This window comes from Ursus maritimus, unplaced genomic scaffold (assembly GCF_017311325.1).
Source record: "Ursus maritimus isolate PB19 unplaced genomic scaffold, ASM1731132v1 scaffold_3, whole genome shotgun sequence".
Lineage (NCBI taxonomy): Eukaryota > Metazoa > Chordata > Mammalia > Carnivora > Ursidae > Ursus > Ursus maritimus.
Genome location: NW_024425563.1, coordinates 14,063,705 through 14,085,635, shown reverse-complemented (window position 1 = coordinate 14,085,635; position 21,931 = coordinate 14,063,705). Strand labels below are relative to the sequence as shown.

Here is a 21,931-nt window from a genome sequence, read left to right as displayed (position 1 = left end):
TTTCTATAAACATCCAGGCAGGCAGGCTCTAAAGACTCCTGAGCTTTCCAAACACATTTCCTATTCCATGGTCAGCGAGACCGCATTGTGAGCATGGGCGGTAAAGAGGAGGCAGGAAACAGGAGGGTGGGGAGGGGTCTGGAAGGCAGCCTTCTAAATTTAACACGCAGTGGCTTTTAGGCCGAGTGGATAAAAAATAAATTCCAGTGCTTAAAGCTCTTATCTTTGTTTACCATTTCCCCAAACAGTACGTGACCGGGGCTTGGACTTGTAGACTGAGCAACGGAGATGCGCGAAGGAATGAGGGACGGGGCTGGGGGGTGGGTGGAGCTGGGGGGTAAAGAGAGCAAGTTGTCCTCTTTCATGTGACATTCCCTCAGCCAGCAAGTGAGCCAGGACCTGCCAGTGTCACAGGCTGTCCCTGGCTAGATGAGGTGGGGCCGGGGGAGGGGTGTTCGTGATGCTTCGGACCATCCTAGATGTGGAAGGCACCACGGGGTCGCCCACGTCCACCTCCTTTTGATGAGGGATCCGTGAATATCCTCCAGTGACCTTTTCAGATGCTCAGGGACAGCTTTTGAAAATCTCCAGGGGGTACGGGGCTTGCCTATCTCATTAAGTTCTAGTCATTGGAAAATCCTTCCCTATATCGCGTCAAAATCGTCCTCCCTGGGCCTTACAGCCTCGGGCCTGGGTCACCCCACAAACTAGAGGAGCAGCATGTGCTTTTCCTCTGTCACGTGGCTGCTGCTTGGTCTGTAGCAATGCTCTCATTTCGGCCCTTGGTTTGCTTGGGTCCCTCCCCCCAATTCTTCCAGTGTGCCTCTAGAAGTAGTGTGCCAGCCCCAGCTCTCTCCTGCTCACTCCATCCCCTCTCCCCTGCTCATCTGTTAACCCCCCTGATGCTGGCTTTGGTCTCCCCTCCCCCACTCCGCTGACTGATGCAGTGTCCTTTCCTTGTCCCTAATCTCTGTGGCTGTGTCCGGGAGATCCGAGACCCTGTCCAGAGTCCCTTCCTTTCCAGTCCCTCAGCCTCCTTTCCCTGGGTGGCCCTGTGGTTCAGTCCTCAGCGCCCTGCTCTTCTTTCTCACCCCCATCCCAGGGGACTCATCCCCCTTTGTGCAGCTGAGCTGGACCCCATATCCTCTTGGGGCCCCCCACACAAGCCTGCCAAAGTGGAGCTCTGCTGGAGAGGCAGACTCGCCCAGACCCGTCCTCTTTCCAGCTCTCAGCCAACCAGGAATGAAACCTAGCGATGGCTTTCATCACTTCACTCCCTGCCTCCTTACATCCGAAGACTCACCTTTCCTGGTTGTCCTTTAAAATTACGGGGACTTAGTATTGGGCTGCACGTGAGAATTTCCCGGGGAGCTTTGAGAACACTACCAAGTCCTGCACACCAATCCACCAATCAATGCTGAATATTTCGGGGTGGGCTCTGTCCTCAGTGGGGAGCAACCAAGATGGAGAATCGCTGTTTATATTGCTTCCCTTTCAACCCCTTGCCCACTCTGACCACTGTACTGTCATCAGAGCTCCCCACTACTGCCTGGACTATTCCAATAGTCTCCCATCTTACTGTCCTACTGACCAGCTCTTCCAACTGTCCGCGTGTATGTCACTGTCAGAGCACAAAATACCGTTTTCAGTATGTCACCTCTGCTCCTCCAGCCTTCAGTGGCTCCCTATTACCATAACAATAATAAACAAGTAAACAGTCTCCCAAATACAGAGTGAGTTGAATGCATGGAATTGGGTCTCTTCTCCTCTCTCCCCCTCCTCCCCACACTCTGCTAAGGACATGTCACACCCATGTCCTAGACATACTCACGGTCTACATGGGGAGAGAGTGAAAAAAAAATTTTTCTTTGCAAATTAAATGCAAAATACTCTCTCCCCAGTGCAGAGAAGGTGGCTGGGTGATTGAACTGTCATTTACTTAGAGGCTTATTTCTTTAAACATCATATACAATTGGCTATTAAGGGAAAGAACAGAATCCTAAATATTATGTAACAGCAGATAATCCAACGACTCAAATCTAGTTGATCTGAGAATTTTATGCTTATGAGTGCTTATGTCTGATAATTGGGACAATTTTTAAAAACCAGGTGATTAGGTGTGTCTTATTTGTCCCTACCTCCCCTTTTCCCTCCATGCCCACTACAGGGATAAATAACTCTGCTCTCCCAATAATACACTATTTTTTTCTCTCAACCCTTTCCCGAAATAGAGACAGGGGTTGGGTTTCAACGTGTCAGAGGGGCAGGCGAAGGGAAGCAGGCAGAGCCCACAGTGAGATGGAATCGAGGGAACGGGCGTGTGTTCAACTGGTCAGCTGTTAAAATTTCAGGCAAGATGTACAATCAGTATGTAAAACTGTCCAAAATATCTACCAAAGCTGAACATACACATTCCTTGTGACCCAGCAAATCCACTCCTAGGCATACACCCTGCAGAACGGTACACATATCCACCAAAAAACATATGCAAGAATGCCCAGCCTTATTTATAGCGGCCCCAGCCTGGGACAACTCAAATGTCCACCCGCCATTGAACAAACGACAGTGAACACACGTCAGCGCCACGCCTCCCCATGGCGAGTCTCCAACACACGGCCCAACACGCGAGCAGGCGCGGGCGAAAGCCTACCTCGTGCGTATTCTGTCAGAGTTTTAAAAGGCAGAGTAATCTCTCGAGTGAGAAGGCAGGATAGTGGTTGCCCTTGGTGGGGGCTGTGACTTGGGGGGTCACGGTGACACTTCAGAGTGCTGGCCATGTCTGGGTCTTGAGCCGGATGTGGACACACAAGTGTGCTCGCCTTGTGAAAAGTCACTGAACTCTGTGCTTTCATTTGTGTAATATATATATTTTTTTGTTTGCGTGTTATTCTTCCATGAAATGTACATAAGGAAAGGAAGGGAGGGAGGAAGCAAGGAAGGGGGAGAGGGAGAGAGCGGAGAGGGAGGGTGGTCGAGGCAGTCCAGCATGACTGGCAAATCTTGGAATTTGAAGATATGGATTTAGTTCTGACTCCGCCATTTACCAGCTGTGTGACCTTGGATAAGCCACTACCCTCTCTGAATCTTTGGTTTTTTCATCTATAAAGTAGGCAACAAACACCCCCCCTACCTGCCACATGGGGCAGTTGTGAGGACCCAAAGATAAAACAGATGTAAAAATCCTTCTGTGTGCAGCAAATACCGCAGGAGGCGAAGCTGTTGCTATCTTCCATCTCTGAAGACAGGAATTCCGGCGGAAAGTAAGGGACATCAATAAAACTCCACTCAGGGTCACGGGTGGTAAGGGCTAGCGCTTGTGGTGGGGGGGGTACACATGTGTGTGCGTACGCGTGTGTGTGAGTACACACACAGGCGGGTTTATGTTCTTTCATTACAATCTCACCTAATCCCTTAATGGCCCGGCCCTCAGAGCACGAGAGCCCCGGAATAATCCACAGGTTTATGTGAGGTGGGTTCTCTCTCCTTTCATTTAAAGTGGGTGTAAAAAGACACCATACACCCGCTCCTGATTACTTTTTCTAAGGTCTGGACACATGTCTGCGTCTAGATGTGCCACATTCTTCAAACTAGCATGCAGGACTTTCGGGGCATCAGCTGGGCAAGGCAGCGATGCGGACAGAAAGACCCCCCACCCCTCTCGTGTGGGCCCATCGCTGGACTCTCAAAGCCAGCATGTCAGAGCCTCTGTTTAGAGAACCGGTCAGCGAGGAGCGCAGGTCCCTGCTCGGGCCTCGCCCACAGGACTCAGGGCTCATGTCGGGGGACTGGTCAAATGGGCAAAGCCAAGGTTGCAACATTTTCCACAGTCTGGTTTCATATTGTCATCTCATGTTCCCCAGAGAATGAGAGCGAATGGAAACCTTTATTCTTCGTATGGGCTAGAGTCCCCAGCTGGAGCGCCAGGCCCTCAAGTGATTTCAAGTTCCCTGCGTCTGGAGGGCCGGGGCTGGCAGAACGGAGCCCCCTTTCTGTGACACCACATCCAGCGACAAATGCCATATTACCAGTCCTCTTTGCTGCTGCTGTTGCGACTGCTTAGGGAAGACAAAACTGAAGCCACCCCCACTTCTGTTTCCTTCAGCAGAATAAGAGAACATTAATTTTTCTATTAGGTTCCCTGAATCTCCAGGAAAAATCTTTTTGAAAGTGGTGACATTTTTGTTTTCTTTTCCTCCTTTATTCTCCACATCCTATCTACACACACCCAGCATGTGGTGTATGTGTAGGTGTGAGTGACTCAGGGGAGGGGCGTGTGCGTGTGTGTATGCATGCATGTGTCTAGCTCTCAGAGAAAATGGCACACAAAAATCTAAATGTGGCAAGATGACATTAATAGGTCAGGAAATAGTATCATTTCCTATTTAAAAGGATTTACCCATAGATTTTCCAAGAAGTTCCCTTAACCATCAGGTTTATCCATTGCATTTAAATACTGGTTTACGGATCTAAGCTACATGACAAAAAGACTAAGAGACCAAGGACCTTAGGAAATAAAATTAGAAGTTACTGCCCACTGAAAATCAAATATAGATGGAAAAAAAAATCTTCTGGAAAATTAGGGAACTTTGGATTGAGAATGTAAAGCACGTGGCAAAGATTCAGTTTGTTTTAATCTATATTTTCCCCAATATTTAGCAATCAAATATTTACTATTTAATCAATATTTCCCACTATCAGATAATAATATTTAATATCTATTTTCAACCTCCTAAGAGCACAGTTACTTATTTTATGAAATAAGTCCCAGCTGAAATAAGTTCTGTGGAATTTTAAAATCACTTTCTTCCTTAACACATCCTTATAGGATCATTTAATACATGCCACAGAAGGCCTGGTGATGAAATGAGCTCCCTGCCACCAAATACATTCAAACAGAAGAATTATCTGCTCATTTGGTGCATTACGGTTTCCAGAGCCCTGTCACCTTACTGTCTCCTTCACCCTGCCGTGCGAGCTGGGCATGACCTCAACTTACAGACCCGGTGACCTGTTGATGTTGCCTTGGCAACTGGCCCCAGGCCACAGCTGCTGGGTGATGGATCCAGGCTGGAGACCCTGGCTGGGCCCTGTGACCACCCCGAGGCATGGCCAAGGTCAGGAAGAGAGGCTGCTGCAGCCTCCTCTTTGGGTGGGAGGCAGGACAGGTTGATTCTAATTCTGAGTAATACGGCCCGTGCAACAGGAGTCAGGGATCCTCGGGGATCCCTTTATAACGTCATCTTCTGGAAACACAGATGCTTAAAGTGCTTCCTGGCTTGAAATGAGTGGATACTCTGCACAGCCCCCCCCCTGAGTTCTCCTGAGATTCCAGGCTGGTGGGCCCTCCTCAGCCCTTAGCAGCACAGAGGGTCTGAGTGCCAAGGGCGACAGCAAGGGAGGGGCTGGGCCAGAAAGCTCAGCTCGCAGCTCCCGGCCTCCTGCCTGCGAGGACGCTGCTGCTATTTTAAACATGTCTAATTCTTTAGTGCAGCTCCAAGTCTTTGCACGGGGCTCTGCACACGCTCTTGTTATTTACATTGCTGTTTAGTGTTTCAGCTTTTTTTTTTTTGGAAGGAAAAGTTTAACCTAGACAAATTAGAAGACCACTTGGGAGAACTATGTCCCCCTCACTCAGTGTCCATGAGAGTCCACTGCAGCCTCTCTGCCCACTGCTCTCTGCTTTCATCCATGTCCCCACCTTCCCCCACTTCCACGTTAAAAAAAAAAAAATCCCAGATGTCCTATCATGTCATCTGTAAATATTTCATTCTGTATTTCTAAAATACAAGGGCTCTTTTCTAAAACAGGACTACCATACCATCATCACACTAAAAACAAATGAACCATAATTTCCTACGTGTATCGAATACCCAGTCGGGGTTGAATGTCCTGTGATGGACTCGTGGATTTTTTTAGATTGGTTTGTTTGAACCAGCATCCAAACAAGCCCACCCACTCTTCACTGGCTTCTTCTTATTCACTGAATTCTTTTTTTTTTTTTAAGATTTTATTTATTTATTCGACAGAGATAGAGACAGTCAGCGAGAGAGGGAACACAAGCAGGGGGAGTGGGAGAGGAAGAAGCAGGCTCATAGTGGAGGAGCCTGATGTGGGGCTCGATCCCAGAACGCCGGGATCACGCCCTGAGCCGAAGGCAGACGCTTAACCGCTGTGCCACCCAGGCGCCCCTTATTCACTGAATTCTTATTCACCTGCCACTAAAGATCTCAGTTTAGGCATCACTTCCTTCTGTCAGCTTCCCCGATCCCGAATGCCTGGGGTGTCTGTCCTCTGTTCCCTCACAGAGCCTTGTGCTCACCACTCTCTAACCCCCACCACTGCTTTGCGTCCTGAGACAGACCATGAGGTCTAGGAGTGGGGGAAGGGTCCGCATGTGTCAAAGTCATGTGCCCTGTGCCTAGCACAGTGCCTGGCCAACAGCAGGTACCAACTCGGCACGTGTCCGACGAATACGTGAATGAATGAGTTCTCAAACAGAACTCTGCTTCCCATTCCTCCTAAGACTGTCCTACAACACGTTCCACATTCAGTATAATGATTTGCTTCGAAGGCAGCTTCACCAAAGAGCAGAGACTTGATCATTTTTGGATCCTCAGCGCCTAGCCCAGCACCTGACAGGCAGTAGGGGTTCGGAGAGGGTTTGCTGAAAAAGGACAGGGGTTTTCTACTTCAAGTTCTATCTGTGTGCTTTTGTCTTCGAAGGCTTTCCTCTCAGGGTCTCATTTTTCTCATGTCTATAATGAAGAATTCGGATTCATGATTCCTAAGTCTTTTTGGGGTATAATTTATGATTCTGAGTAGGGGCCCAGCATTGCTGGGGAGTCCCCATTTGCCATACACTTGCTGCCCTCTGCTGGCGGGACTAGTGCAGGACCCCTTTATCCCTGAATTTCCTGAAAGAACTACAGGGAGGCAAAGGTCCAGATGGGTGGATGGTCTGTCAGTGGGATAGGGACTTGAATTTCATTGCCTCACCTGGGTTTGATTAAAATGTGCAGGCGTGAGCCTCCCTCCACCCCATCTGCCCACTCCTCCCACGGGAAGGATCCCTGGGGTAGATCGCAGAAGGACGAAGGCAGTGAGTGGTCTCACCCCAGGGCTCACATTACAACGGCCGGTGGTGGCGGTGGGGTTGGAGGGGCTTCAAAAGGAGAACTGGCGCCCCGGCCCCACTTCAAACCAACAGACGAATCCTTCAGGGAAAGGCTCAACCATCCTTATATATTAAAAGCTGTCCCACTGCTTCTAATGTTCAGAACCACTGGACCAAGCTGATTTTTATACGTGTTATCTTGAGCCAAAAGCTTAGGAACACAGTAGAAAGCTCATCCAGAGAAAGAATAAATGAAGACTTTGACTTTATAATATCAAATTCCCTTAGCCTGGTTTTAAAAGTTTTATTTCTCTGACAAATGCTGATAGCTTCTAAATCACAAATTCTGTTTGGAGAACCAATACTATTTACTGTGAAGGATGCTGTTTGCCGATCGATTTTTTTCTTTTTGAGATTTAGTTCTATTTTTTTTTTACTTATTTTTTTTTTACATGTTTTACCTTTTTTTTTTTTTTTTTTTTTTTTTTTTTCCTTTTTTTTTTTTTTTTTTTTTTTTTTTTTTACATTTTCTGCATTTGTTAAGTCTCCGTTGGGTTGCAGATAACAGAGTTCAGCTGTTGCTAACTGAGGCCATAAACAAGAAAATGCTTGAAGAGTTCAGATCCACCACCCACCGGGCTACTTTCAAACAGAAACTGGAGCTCTGTTTCTCTCTGCACATTTAGTTCATTTCTTCTTTCTCACAGCCAACTGTAATTTTCTGCTCATTCATCCACAAGGCAGAACATGGTCGACAACAGATCATGACTCACCTGTGTTCAGTGTCCACCTGCTGGAGAAAAACTCCTTTCTCTTTGTACCAGATCCAAACTTCCAGACTGGTGTCTTGGGTCAGAGGCTCACCCTTGGGCCAATCAACCGTGGCCTGCATGGCCAACCAACTCCACAATTCTTTTACACAAACAAAACTATGGGGCTCCTCATTCAAAAGGCAGGGGAAAGTGCCATTAACAGTAGATAGAAAGGTTCTCCCTTTGTTCTTCTTCTTTAGCAGGAATCTTACCATTTGCCTTTACATCATGCAACACCAGTTTTAGATATAAATATCAGAGCATTTTAACTAACTCACATGCACAATCACTGAAATGACACAATTTGTATTTTGTGACTCACAGGCCAGAAGAAACAAGCACAAACCAAACTACTAAGCATTAGAAAGAAGAAAGGTGGCTCCCCCAAGGAGGCACACTCTGACACACAGGGGTACTGCATGGGCTGGGGAGCCAGGCCCTCACCATGTTTGGGGGTCCTGCCCCATCCTGCTAGCCCCTAAACCCATGTAGGGCAGCCGTGTGGCCAGCTGCAGGCCCGCGAACGGCTCCCTGAGGTGGAGCAAGGCCACTCGAGGCTCCTCCGTGGACAGCTGGGGGCAGCAGCCTGGACTTGCCCGCAGTGCTGCCCCCTGCTGCTCTGAGAGGGGAGGTCAAAGGAAGCAAACCTCCAAGCTGAGGACTGCTCTTGCGTCAGCACTATCTGGTTCAAAGAAAGGAGACAGTCGCCTACCAAGCAGGTGACCCACTCTGGCTCCATAAGGAGTGGGGTAAGAGGGAGGATTTGGGAAAACCCAGCAGAGCATTATTAAATAAGCCTCCATGACCCCATTCTAACCCTCCACCCACATCCTGCTCCCCAGCTCACATCCCATGTGTCCCTCCTCCCCAGTGCAGGGGTGAAGGTGACAGTGTCACTCCAGTGGGCATTGTCCAAGGGACCCTGGGGTCCCCCCAACACAGGGTGCTGGGTCATGCTTCTCCATGCCTTCGCCCTTGAGTATCTAATCCATATTTCCCGACCTTTCCTAATCTAATCGGGGAAGAACAAAATCTTCTTGTCTTCATTTGTATTTTTCATCACAGCAACTTTATTTCTCCTTCTATGCTCTGCCTGTTCATACCCTTTGACCATTCTCCTAACGTGTTTCTTTCCTTACTGACTCAGAATAGCTCTTTGGCTTTTGTCACTATGCATCTTTTACGTGACTGGAAATTTTGTTCTTTTTCTGCGATTTCTCGCTGCGTCTTTTAACTTTATGATGTACCCATTGCTGCCCCTGTGCCACCCCTCTGAGGCTCAGTTTTCTTATCTGAGAGATGGGAGAATGGCTGCCTCGCGGGTACGCAGGGAGGATTAAGCCACCACGCCACCCTCTCTCTGTACATGCTCACAGCTGCGCCTGCTGCCGTTGCGTTAGAACCAGCCTTCTCTGTAAGACACTGCAAGGTCCCCAGGTCCTGGGCTGGCCGGGCTGGCCCGCAGTAACATCCAGCAGCACGACGCCAGTCACGGGAACGCACGGGGTGCTGACCTAACGCAGCCTGGGTGGCACTGATTGCATTTTACCGAGTCTCCATCTACGAGTCTGCTCAGTCGGAGCAGGACTCTAAAGCTAATGGAGCAGCCCGAAAGCTGTGGGACTCAGTGTAACTCAACTTCCTTCTTTTGTCACCACCCCTCCACCAGCCGGCGCCTGACTACTGCAGCCTCCAGGAAGGCCTGCCCTACCTGGACATGGTGATCGCGGAGACCTTGAGGATTTACCCACCGGCTTTCAGGTACGCCTGTGCTCCCCCCTTCCTCCCCCTGCCTAGCCCCTGCATCCCAAAGCCCCTTCAGGGCATCACTGTCTAGGCTCCTCACCAGTCCTCAGTCTGTCACCACGTGCGTTATCAAGAATGCTGGACTCAAGTTCCTGGAGAGCAAAGTCTGAGTCTTGGGTTTCTTTGTACCCCTGGGGCACAATGCCTTCCATAGAGTGACCACAGCAGTAAATGTCTGGCTCATTTTCCTCTAGGTTAGCTACCCTCTCAAAGTGTCACTGGTTTGTTCTTAACATGACCTTCCTCCCCAACCCAAGCCAATCCCCTTGGCCTCCCAGCCTTGAACGGCGTTGTTTAGTCCCCCCGCCTGTTCGTCCATTCATCCGTTCTTTCATTTGGCAACTATTTAAGGAGGTGAATACTGTGCCAAGCATGGGAAATCGTCCGTGTACAGAACAGATAAAACCCCTGCCCTTGGAGTTGGCGTTCCAGGGGGAACCCTCCAAGGTCTGGGAGGCCTCTCCTCACTCTCCAGCAACGCACCCCTGCCCGGTCCTTCGAGCTCCAACCTGACACTCGCTGCCCCAGGCAGCTTGCCTCTCCTCCCCCAGCATTTTTGAGCAGACTGTACTTCCTATTAGATTCTTGGACTCTTCTTACCCCCTCTGCAACCTCTCGCCCATGGACATCCGCTCACACCAACCTGTAAGTGCCTCGAGAGCAGGAATCTGGTCTTCTGCTTCTTTCCAACTCCCCTGAACAAGGCATTCCATGGAGCACAGGGTCTTAACTTGGGTCCCCAGGCCCCTAGGGCAGGAAACAGTGGCCAGATTTCAGGTTCTAGAAACAGAAGGAACACAAAGCATTTAACTTATCTATCCTAAGTTCCACTCTGCATTTCTAAAAATTAGTATACCCCATCATCCATATGGAGGTATCTTTTGCCATTCTAAAAGAGAAAATGTGGATGCTTTGAAGGTATCTCAGAATTATATTCCAAACCAAAAACATCGCAGAGAGTGTGATTGTAGATATTGTCCAAAGTGTTCAGACCCGGAGCAAATACAGAGAATTCCAAAGATGTGAGTGGAACCACACGGTCCTCAAGCACCCAGGGTTTTAGTCCCCTGCTCTCGGAGCAGTCAGGAACCCCAGGACTTGCCTTGCTGCCCTCCTGACACCGGCATTAAGACCGATTCTGTGGGTCTTCCCTGATTTCCTTGGGAGCCACAGAGCAAACTGTCATCCGATCTTTGTTTTTTTCAATGATTTATATCCAGCTTCCTTCCAAGGGAACTGTGGGCAGCTGCTATACACATTAAAAAGAAGCTCAAAATAAGACATTCAGTGATAGAACAAAGGCCATCCAAGGGGAAGAAGTCTTTACGGGACCCCAGAGATGGCCGATAACTGGGGTCAGGTCCCTGTTCAGGTGCTGCGGCTCCTGCCCGAGAGGAAAACCAGCCAAGATGAACAGTCGCGTTCTCTAGCGGGGGAGGAAAGTCTATAAAGAGATCCAAGACAGGTCCTTTCCTGGACCTAAACCCAATCAAGAACGCGTCGCGTGAGACCGTGTAGCGAGGATGCTTTGGTGACAAAATGAACAGGCTCTTCAACACCCAAATGCTCCGATCGATTCTCCAAGTGACGCTTCAGAAACTTCAGAAACAGCACCGTGTAGAAGGCGGCCAGCGAAGGCACGGCCCCGGGGAACCAGCAGCGAGAGATCTCTCTCGAAGGCGGGACAGAAACCAGGGAATTGGGATGAACTGGCTGACCCCCTCAAGTCACACAGCACGCCAGTGCTGCATAATCACAGAACAAATTTAGACGGAAAGTCAAGACAGTCTCCCGCCCCCGGCCTTCATCAGCTATGTGACCTCGGGTAAGCGCTGCGCTGCTCTGTGCTTCTGCTTCCCGGGTGTTCAGTGGGCACACAATGCCTGCTCGCCCACCCCACATGAGTGGTGAGAAACAGTGGGACAGAACTTCCAAGAAGCCGCACACCCTAAGTCGTGTGTCATGTAACGTATGAGGTGAAAGCTAGCAGGACAGCCCTTGCAGGCGAATGGCCAGCGTCCAGCCCACTCAGCTCCTGGCCAGCCGCGATCTCCTGGGCCTCATCCTCCTCCACACCTCCTCCATTGGAATTTTTTTTTTCTCTGTTGGAATTTTTAATCACATCAGCTCTGCTGACTTCTGTTATCAAACAACAGAAAGGAGAGAGCCAAGCCCTCATTATACACAGCCAGACGAGAGGCCAATTTGCTTCAGCCCAGGCGAAAGATTTGGGGTGAATACAGACAGAATGCAAATTTTACTAATTTTATTTTACTTTATTATTTTAATCTCAGAAAAGTGCGCTGGCTTTTCCTAGGCACTGACGCACCTTGACTGATAACCATTATCCACAAAAAACCCCCAGAATGGCCCCTGTGGAAGACATACCAACTCTTGTTGAAGTGTTATCCATGTGAATCTAGGATTCCATGCGATATAATTCAGCAGCTTTTTCTGGCCTTGGATATGGTCTGGCCTAGCCAGACAGGAGGCCCGACCGTGTGCAGAAGGGAAAGCCCTATTTTCTGGCTTCTAGGGTGCTTGGATCCAGGTCCAAGAAATTTCCAGTAAAGATGAAAAAGAAGAGGATGTCAAGGTATAGCCTCATTTGACCCCTTCAGAACCGAGGCTGCAGACATCAGAGCCCCCCACCCGCTTGCTCTGATTTGAGCACTGTGTTTCGCTACCAGCTCTAAGCACATATTAATTGCATTGGTAGCTTAGCATCCGAATGGGGGTCCCCCAGTCCTGGCCTCTCTTGTTACATTAAAGGCTCCTGACAGAGTGATGAAGGCTGCCAGGAGCCTCGGGTTGCTCTTAATTTCTTTTATAAGGGAGAACAGAATATAATGGTAATTAGCATAATGGTTTTATCTCCTCTAAGATATGTAGGAAAATCCAGTCCTACGATTTGAAATAAAAGCCGGCATAGATAATTTTTAATTTTTAAAATAATTATCTGTATTATGAAAATAATAGGCTTATACTTAAAAAAAAATACAAAAACCAAAAAACCTAAACAATACAGAAGGATACGAAGAAAAAGTTGGCACATCTGGTCCCCTGCCATCCTCCACCCCCGTCCCATCCCTTAGAAGAAATCATGGTGGAAGTTCTGGTATTCTTCCAGAAATTTTATATTTGTGTGCAAACATCTATAGCCCGGTCCTTAAAAATACAGCATAAGGGGCGCCTGGGTGGCACAGCGGTTAAGCGTCTGCCTTCGGCTCAGGGCGTGATCCCGGCGTTATGGGATCGAGCCCCACATCAGGCTCCTCCGCTAGGAGCCTGCTTCTTCCTCTCCCACTCCCCCTGCTTGTGTTCCCTCTCTCGCTGGCTGTCTCTATCTCTGTTGAATAAATAAATAAAATCTTTTAAAAAAAATACAGCATAAAAGGGATTGTGCGGTGGCATTTGGTAAACAATCTGACCAGAAGTTTTGCCCTCTAAAAGTCATCCATAGTGACGCAGACAATGAATGGAGATCAGATGTTAAAACCCAAATTTCCTTTAGGTAAAGTGAGGGGGTGGGCGAGAGCCATTTAAAGAGGCTTGCCCATGGACGGAAGATGAGGGCAGTGTGGCCAGGGCACTAACCCTGCAAGCCCTCCACAGGGAGATGCCCCTCAAATGTACCAGTGCTCCACCAATCAGGCCTAAGAGAAGCTCTTCAGGCTTGATGGATGAAGGCATATTCACTGAGGGCCAAAGGAATCTAAAGAGCTTGGAGGCTGCAGGGTTGTGGGCAGAAGGTTAGGGGAGAGGGGTAGAAACCATCCTGGTCACCCCTGCAAGGGGGCTGGGCCTCCTATCCCCCTACCCCCCATTCCACATTTCAGGCTCAGACCCCACTTGCCCCAGCGCACCACCGGCAAGCTCTCCTGGCTGCTGTGTGTCAAGGCAAGGGTGACCAACATGTCCCCACAGGTTCACGCGGGAGACGGCGCAGGACTGCGAGGTGCGGGGTCAGCGCATCCCCGCGGGCACTGTAGTGGAGGTGGCCGTGGGCGCCCTGCACCACGACCCTGAGTACTGGCCACAACCCGAGACCTTCAACCCGGAGAGGTGAGCTCAGTCCCTTCAAATGGGCCCCGGAGGGACTCCAGTGTCAGGCGCTTGGAGATGGCCAAGGGGAGACAAAGATTTAGTAAAGTCATCCCCAAACAGTCAAAAGTCATGGCAATTAAACACTTAAGAGACATAATTTCCAAAGGAAATAACTGTACCATTTTTAAAAGCCCCGAACAGAATCGAAAGATTTCACATTTCAGCAGCCCTGTGTGCCAGTAACAGGGCAATTTCTAAAGGGTGTCCTCTGTTCAAGCCAAGAAACAGGATGCAGGATATCTCAGGTGTACACTATGACGTAACAAAACATCATTTCCTTTTTTAAAAATCGGAGCTTGTTCCAAAACAAGAGTAATCACCGAAATTTCTCCCCGAATTCATGAGATCCAGCTGTGCTAACAAGGTACACCTGGATCCCCACTCCTGTCCCCTACATGGCTTTGGTCCCTTGTCTAAATTTCCCCTTGGATCCCTAAGGGATCCCTCCAAGGGATTTGGTCCTTTGTCTACATTTCATTTCGAGGCTCCCAGGTTGAAAATGTCTGAGCAGGCATCCACACCCTCCTTGTCCAAATCGATCGATGTCCCTTCCTGGTGTGATCTGGCAATGGGGAGGGCTGGGCAGACAGCCACCATTTCCACCTTTAGGAATTTCAAGTTCCTGTGGAAAGAGGCCCCAAGCCTTCCACCCTGCCCTCGGGGAGCAGGGGAGCAGGACCTGGATAAGTAACATCCCAAGGAACACAGTGAATATCAGCGGAAGTGAGCTGGCTATTACAAAACCGTGGTGGACACCCAGCTCTACCGCCCCAGGGCACAGGTGACAAATGCTATGTGACAGCAGGTGGGAGGATTCCTGCAGCGGTTCAAATACAAAAAGCCCCCAGTGGTTCCAGTTTCACCGCTAGAACCAGGGAGGCAAGTGTGGGCAGGGGACATGGCCGCCCCGTGTGGCTTCCACGGATAAACCGGCAGGACGTGGCGTCCAGGGAGGGCTGGTGCCCAGGGAGTCTGCTTCGGAAGCGGGTGACAGCAGGTGTCCTCCTCTGGCTGAGGTGGAATTTGGAGCCACAGGCCCAGGTGAGGGCTGTGGTTTCTCAAGACTTTTATCCTGGTGGATCCTAGGGAACCTTCAGATTCATTAACAGCACCATCAATTCTTAAGGAGAGAGCGGGAGGGCCAAGGGGGCCTTCCAGGTGATCCTTCTCATCAGCAGTGCCTCTAGGGTTTTGCGGACCGAGGGGAAGACAGGATGGAAGCTCGGGGATCAGCCGCTACCAGCCCCAGGGCCCGAGGGAGGCAACCACGGGAAAACAAGGTTCTGTTGGCGTGGTGGGGTTCAGGCCCACGTGCTAGGAACGTGGCCCCAGATGAAGGGCTCCCTGGGCCACAGCGGGCGGCTGACGAGGCCCCGGGAAGGCAGGCAGGTGTCCCGGGCCCACCCTGACCGCTCGGCCCCCGCAGGTTCAAGGCCGAGGCGCGGCGACGACAACGTCCCTTCACCTACCTGCCGTTCGGGGCGGGCCCCCGGAGCTGCCTCGGCGTGCGGCTGGGGCTGCTGGAGGTCAAGCTGACGCTGCTGCACGTCCTGCGTCGGTTCCGGTTCGAGGCCTGCGCCGAGACGCAGGTGAGTGCGCTGCTCCGGGCGCGGGGGGAGGGGAGGGTCCTCAGTGGTAGGGGGTTGATAATAGTCACCCCTTCTCCCTGTTCCTGGTGTGTGAGGATTAAATGGGTCCACACAAGTGCTCAGGTGTGCGCCTGGCACAGAACCCGAGTCTGCATTCCTATTACGAGGGACCTTCTCTGTTCTGTGAGGCTGCGCCCGCAAGGCTGCAGCTCCTCCCTCTTCAGCGAAGAGAACCCAGGATCCCCCAGAGTAGGTTGTATGATTCCCATTCTTCAGGTGAGGAGCAAAATCAAGCTCGGAGAGGTTAAGTCACTTGCCTGAGGCTCGCACTTGACTGCAGGCTCTGTGCGGGCAGGAACCGAGCCGGTCTTTCTCACAGCTGGTCTCCAGCACCAGGCACTGCGCATGTGCTCACAGGTTCCCTGAATCAATGTTAATGAGCAAATGAACCACTAGCCCGGCAGTGAAGAAACCGGCTTCAACCAGATCTGGCGCCCTGTCCCACAGGCTCCCTCCTTCCTCTACCTCTAGCTGCCTCTGCCGTGTCTGCTGTTCCCTACACAGCCTGAACCTCGTGCCCCTCAATGCCTGTTCAGAATCCCTCTGCGGGGCTGGACAGGAGCGCGAATGGGGACAGATACTAAGTTCGCCGGGATGAACGGACAACTTCTGGAGTCAGAGAGTGGCATGGCCTCTGACAAACAGGGAGAGTGGGTTCAAGGCTGGAGAGAGGGAGGGAAAAATTGGGAACATAGAGCCAAACCAACAGAGAGAAGAGCAGGCCCCCCAAATGACTTAGGTGTTCCGTGTGTTCAAGACTTCTTTTGGGGTTTGTCTCATTTACCCTTGATCTTGACAAACGGTACAGCAGCCATTGACCCAAAACACTGCTTATGCCTGGCATTCCCCAGCTCAAGTACCAGCCATGAGTCCCCAAGACTGCTGGATCTACGGAGAGCTCGTCTGAGCCCACTTTGTGTCCCTGCCCCAACTTGCCACTCTGAGAGGGTTCTACCCACTCCTCCCCAGCTGGAATGCCATCCCGCCCCCCAGTTCCCTGCCCCCAGCCTAATCCCATCTTCCAAATCCTTTGGTGTTCTCTCACATCCCAAAGTGGCCCCTTGAGAAGTCCAGCTCACAAGGCTTCTCCCATTCCTAGCCCCACCTCCTATGTCCACTCCTCCAGGATCCCCTCCTTGACTTTGCTAGCTCCAACTGATCTCCTTTATGGAAGTCCAATGGTGTTTCCTGTTTGTCTAGACCAGTGGTAATACAGTAGCTGCTAGCCACATGCAGCTATGTAAATTTTAATAACCAAATTAAAAACTGCCCCTCATTTGCACTAAGCATATTTCTAATGCTCAGTTGCCACGCGTGCTACTGGCTACCATACGAGATAGCGCAAGTTTAGTTCATCTTATTTCTTGGTCATGTACCTTGTCTCCCATCTGAACTATAACCCCCAAAGACATCTGAAAAGCCCCACCAAGGCCCCAACACTAAGGCCTGGTGATTCTTCTTTCCCTTAAAGCATTCCTTCACATTAGCCATTGAACCATCATTTCACACAGGGCTCAAGGGGACACCCTGCTTCTTGAGTAATTCTTTGGCTTTTCTTCCAAGTCCCCAGTCCACCATCAATCTGCCTTGTCAGTAGGACATGAGGAAAGCTTTCTGAATGGCAGTGAGGCTAGACCACAGCACACATGAGAAGGGGACAGTATGAAGCCACTCTCCCAAAGCCCCTTGGAAAGGGAGGGGGCTGCTCAGTTACCGCCAGGGCACAGGGGAGTAAGATGGGGGGGGGGGTTGAGGCTTGGCTCTTCACTTTCCAGTCATGTGACCTTGGACGAGTCACTTGGCATCTTTGAACCTCAGTTTCTTCATTTGCAAAGTGAGCCGCTACTACCTCTTATGCAGGCTTCTTGGGAGGATAAATGTGGGACTAAGTACCTTAGGCAGCTGCGGTATTTTATTAACAAGGGAAAGAGGGTCAGGCTCTAGTGTGCTGCTGGGGCCCCAGTACCCAGTGTCGCCGCAGCTTTGCTGGCTTCTCAAGGCTGTGCTAGGGAGGCTGCTTTGCTCACTCAGCCCTGCTGTCCCTCATTTCCACAACCCCACTTCAGGCCCAGTTCCAAGGAAGTTTCCCTGTAGATGCAGTTTGCTGTAACCAGTCTCTTCCTCTCTCTTTTAGGTACCATTGCCGCTAGAATCCAAATCCGCCCTAGGTCCAAAGAGTGGCATCTACATCAAGATTGTCTCCCGCTGACAGTTAGTGTTATGAGGACACTCCCAGATTCAAAGAAAACCTTCCTGTGGAAATTCAGATTTGGGGGAAACATCACTGAAGCAATTGAAAGGGTGCCTGACATGCAAATATATAAGAGGTCTTTCCATAACTTTTCCTAAATGCTTAATAAATGTTTGTTGCACTTAGTTGTGACTCTGCTGATGATGTATGAACCACTGAGCCACCTCTCTCAATCAGGGTTTGCTGATAAATAAGCAAAAATGTAATCTTGTCAAAATGTCTGAGAACTCAGGGTTTTGAGGGAAGTCCTGGCCTCAGGATGGAAGGATTCTATAGGGCAGAAGGCACGGGGACACTCAGGTGAGCTGCCCTGACAGCACCAGCTCACGGGCCTCTTCAGCTTCTGGTGCACTCGGGGCATTTGACTTAAAACATGACATTTATCGGAAGCCCTAGCTTCAACAGTGGCTCAAAAGCTTTCTTATGCTTTGATTTTCCTAGGTAGGATAATACTACCTTTATAAGGTTTTAATGCACAGAACAGTGAGAGAGACTGAAATGTACTAGGCATCGGACCTTCTCTTAATTTTGATCAAAGAGTCAAAACAGAGAAGTGAATTTATTAAAACTATCGTGTTGCTGAGAAGTTGAAATTCAACAAAGAGCTCTTCAATTTGAATTCCACATCTGCCACCAGCCACGTGTGGTGGTGGCTGCTGCTCTTCCCACGTCCCTGCGCCTCTGTGTCCTCATCTGTAAAGCAGGGCAGCTGGCCTAGATCAAAGGCCCCTCCTCTATGCACCATCTGAGCAGCGTGAAGGGGCTGAATGTCCTATAGATAGCATTCCCAGCAGGAGTCTGTAAGCATGGCTACCCGGACGCTGACCCACCTTTAGGCTGTTTCAGGAGAGCTGTACCGGTGGCTGTGGGTGCTACCTCTCCCACTCCAGCCCAGAAGACCCCATGCTTCCCCCGCAGTCCTTCCCTGGACAGCCCTCTTCTCACTTTCAGGCTTCCCCAGAGACAGGCAGGCAGCCTCATCCCCCAGCGCTGTCCCAGCCCTAGGAGCTGCCAGGCCAGCCCATCACACAGCTCTCTCTGCACCCTTGCTGCCACCACTGCTCCTCTCTGGGCCCCAGCCCCTTCTAGATGTCTGGCCTTGGGGCTCTGACTCACTGGAGAAAGTCACACGTTCCCATTCCTGGTGACCCATCTGCCCTTCCTGACTGTCCTACCCATCTCCCAGCCTCTGACCCTCTACAGCCATTACAGAGCCTCATCCTGCAGCAGGGCCCCTCACCTTCTCTGTCCAGCTGCTTACATCTACAGACACAGCAGTGAGGCTTCCTAATGTTCTAGAATTGCTGGACTCGACCCTTCCACTGTTTCAACCCACAATCCCTAGTTCTCCTGAAACCCCACCATCATGTGCAACACCAGCTACCACGGGGCAGGAGATGGCACAGACCGGGCCCTCCACAGGACCCGTTAGCTGGATCCCAGCCAGGTCCTCATGACTAGTCAGTCACGCACACTTGCCCTGGGTCCCACCACCTCTTTGCACCAAATTACCGTCATTTTGACTTCTTCCCATCACAGTGCCCAGCCCCTCCCCCACCCCACAACCTGGTCACACGGACCCCATCCCTCTCTCAAATTTTAGGTCTAAGTAGGTGTTCTTCCTGGCTTACTTTCTGAAAGGTGAGCAAATCCAGGGTCCCTGCAGTCTTCGTAGCTCAACTGCCTTTTCTGGAGCACGTGATCACCTCCCACACCAGGTTTCTGCAGCCATTCATCCCAGCCACACGCCCCAGTGGACCATCCCTGCTGCCCACCACCAGCTCCCAGCAGCCAGGTAGTTAATGAGCACAGGATCATTTACATTTAAGACTTAGCAGGCAAGCACCTGATTTAATGGGTCTCCCTGACACCCCTCTGCCTCCCCCCCCGACACTGTAGTAGGACCATGACTCAATCAAAAAGTAATGAATAAAATTTCAGCGTCAGTCAGGGTAGGGGGAAATATTTTGGGGGCTCTGAAAATCATACCATTTACAACCAGGTGACTAGCCCTGCAGATGGGTAAGGTAGTACTGCTGTTGCTACATTTTTCTGGTCATAGAATTCAGTCCTTCTCTGCCTTCATTAGCCGGCCTGTGTAAGGTTCCAGGGCATTCCCTACCCCTGTTCCAAAGATGGAAAAACTCAACAGCCTTGGATCTGAGAACTTGAGGACGGAGACATCCTGTAGAGTGGACACACTGTATCAGGAAGGTAGGGGGATGGGCAAGAACAGTGTAGGGGAGGAGGAGCTCATTACTGAGGACTGAACCCGGAGACCAAAAGGGACAGCCACCTCATGACATGGAGCTGCCCTGCCCGCCCCTCCACCCCCCCAGAGCAGAGCCAGCCAGCGCCCAGCAGAGACTCCCATCGACTACTGGGTGGGCAAGACACACTCAGAACGCACCCACCCCTCCATGTCCACAACACCCTGCTCAGTAGTCAACCTGGGTTTTGTGGAACTTGAAATTTATAGCAGTTGGGGGAAAGAAAAAAATACAAATATATATAACTTTGGCAAATTGAATGGAGACATATGTAGGACCATGTGGCCCTATAGTTAGGGCCCCTCTTAGGGTTGCGGAAAAAGCCCCAGCAAGTGAGAGGCCCTGAACCTACAGGTTCATCAGCGTCAGGGTAAGTCCACACACAGCCCCCAAGGCCAGGAATGGGGCCTCTGTTATATCCCAACACCCAGAAAAGTGCCTGTACCCAGCAGGTGCTCGATAAATAGACGCTGAAGAATGAGCTTTGGTTGCCGCCCACTTCAGATAAATATTCTTTTATTTCCATACTCCATTGCGACATTTGCAGCACAGGTATTCTAATCTCACAGGAACAGAAAACCCACATTCGGAGGGTGTCCAGTGTGCTCAGATGTGGGAATGGGCCTTCGTGGGCGGAGCCCGGGGATCCTTGGGGACAGCCACTCATCCCTGTCACCTTCCACTGAGTGATGCGGACCCCGCCAGGACAAAGGGAAACTGACAGGGCCCCAGTGATGCCACACAGTAGTGACTTGCTCTAACACCATGGTAGATGGGCCAAGTCCAAGGCCAGAAGCCCAGGAGAAGAGGAGGTGCCCAATTAGAGCCAGAGAAACAGACAGGGACTGCCTCCCATACTGACGGCTACTGTGTCGTTTTGACAAAAAATTATACAAGATGCCACTGAGACCCTGAAAAACCAAAGGACTCACTGCAGAGAGAGAAATGTAAATTTAAAATCAATCCATAAAATAGTATCTAGAAACTGTGACTGGTGCCAATCAGCCGCAAAGTCAACAAAGAGTGTAAATAATAAAACTTCCAACAGACTAGTAAAAGGCAGAACAGGGCCACCCATAATCACTTCTGGTTAGTCTACTAACGATCCCAAAAGTGGCTTAAAACCGAAAACCATTATCAGTTAGAGATTAAGACTGTAACTTCATCAGGAAGTCGTTATATGAACAGTTCATTAAAAGTTTTTGTTAAAACAAAACAAAAAAAAAACAAAAATCAAAAAATAAAAAACTCTTTCCATATAGCTACTCCAAGGAAGACACGCCTGAAAGGCATTGAAAGCACCGTCGCAGGCTCACTGCCGGCTGCCAAAGAAAGATGCCAAGGAGAAGAGCGTGGAGGCCCCTGCTGTGGGCTTGGTGGAGCTGGTATACTGGATGACATATTCTGGGTAGACCTGGTGCTTCTCGAAGACCACGAAGATGGAGGGGTCGGACATGCTGTTCACGCAGCTGTCGTAGAAGACGCTGCCAAGGCCCTCCTTGGCCGGAGGGCGGACGAAGGAGGCGTTGCCTCGGATGAACTCCCCCACCAGCACCCGGGCCAGGAACATCGTGTGGGACTTGGTGTCAGATTTGCAGTAGTGGTGGGAATACGCGGCGTCTCGGGCAAAGTAGCTCCCTGCAAGGACACACATGAGCTCAGCTGGGTGCCGGGAGTGGGGGGCAGCCCGCAGCCTGGAAGGGGAGGCTCGGGTGTCCTGTCAATCCGGCGATGCCCCTGCCTCCCTGTCCTCCCTCTTCTCCCATTTCTCCAGCCTCTTCCCTCATGAAGGGCATCAGAGGTGTCACCAAACTCTGAGACAGAAAACTCAAGTTCTGACTCAGTCCCTCAAATCCTAAAGGTCCCCTGGGCACATCACTACCTAGCCCCCAAACCTCAGCTTCCTTCGTAAATGGGGCTGT

At 50.5% G+C, this 21,931-nt stretch overlaps 2 protein-coding genes across 2 annotated transcripts in view; one reads left to right on the top strand and one right to left on the bottom strand.

The window, feature by feature from the left end:
* Positions 1-17,864, top strand: part of TBXAS1 (thromboxane A synthase 1) — a 151,229-nt gene extending 133,365 nt beyond the window's left edge. The window contains exons 10-13 of the mRNA XM_040643944.1: positions 9,596-9,687; positions 13,660-13,797; positions 15,266-15,428; positions 17,623-17,864. Of these exons, the coding sequence (XP_040499878.1) occupies positions 9,596-9,687; positions 13,660-13,797; positions 15,266-15,428; positions 17,623-17,697 (468 nt within the window). The 3' untranslated portion in view covers positions 17,698-17,864. The remainder of the gene's footprint in view (positions 1-9,595; positions 9,688-13,659; positions 13,798-15,265; positions 15,429-17,622) is intronic.
* A 2,644-nt stretch (positions 17,865-20,508) lies between these two features.
* Positions 20,509-21,931, bottom strand: part of PARP12 (poly(ADP-ribose) polymerase family member 12) — a 36,795-nt gene continuing 35,372 nt past the window's right edge. Inside the window, exon 12 of the mRNA XM_040643943.1 lies at positions 20,509-21,647. Coding sequence (XP_040499877.1) covers positions 21,322-21,647 — 326 coding nt within the window. The 3' untranslated portion in view covers positions 20,509-21,321. The remainder of the gene's footprint in view (positions 21,648-21,931) is intronic.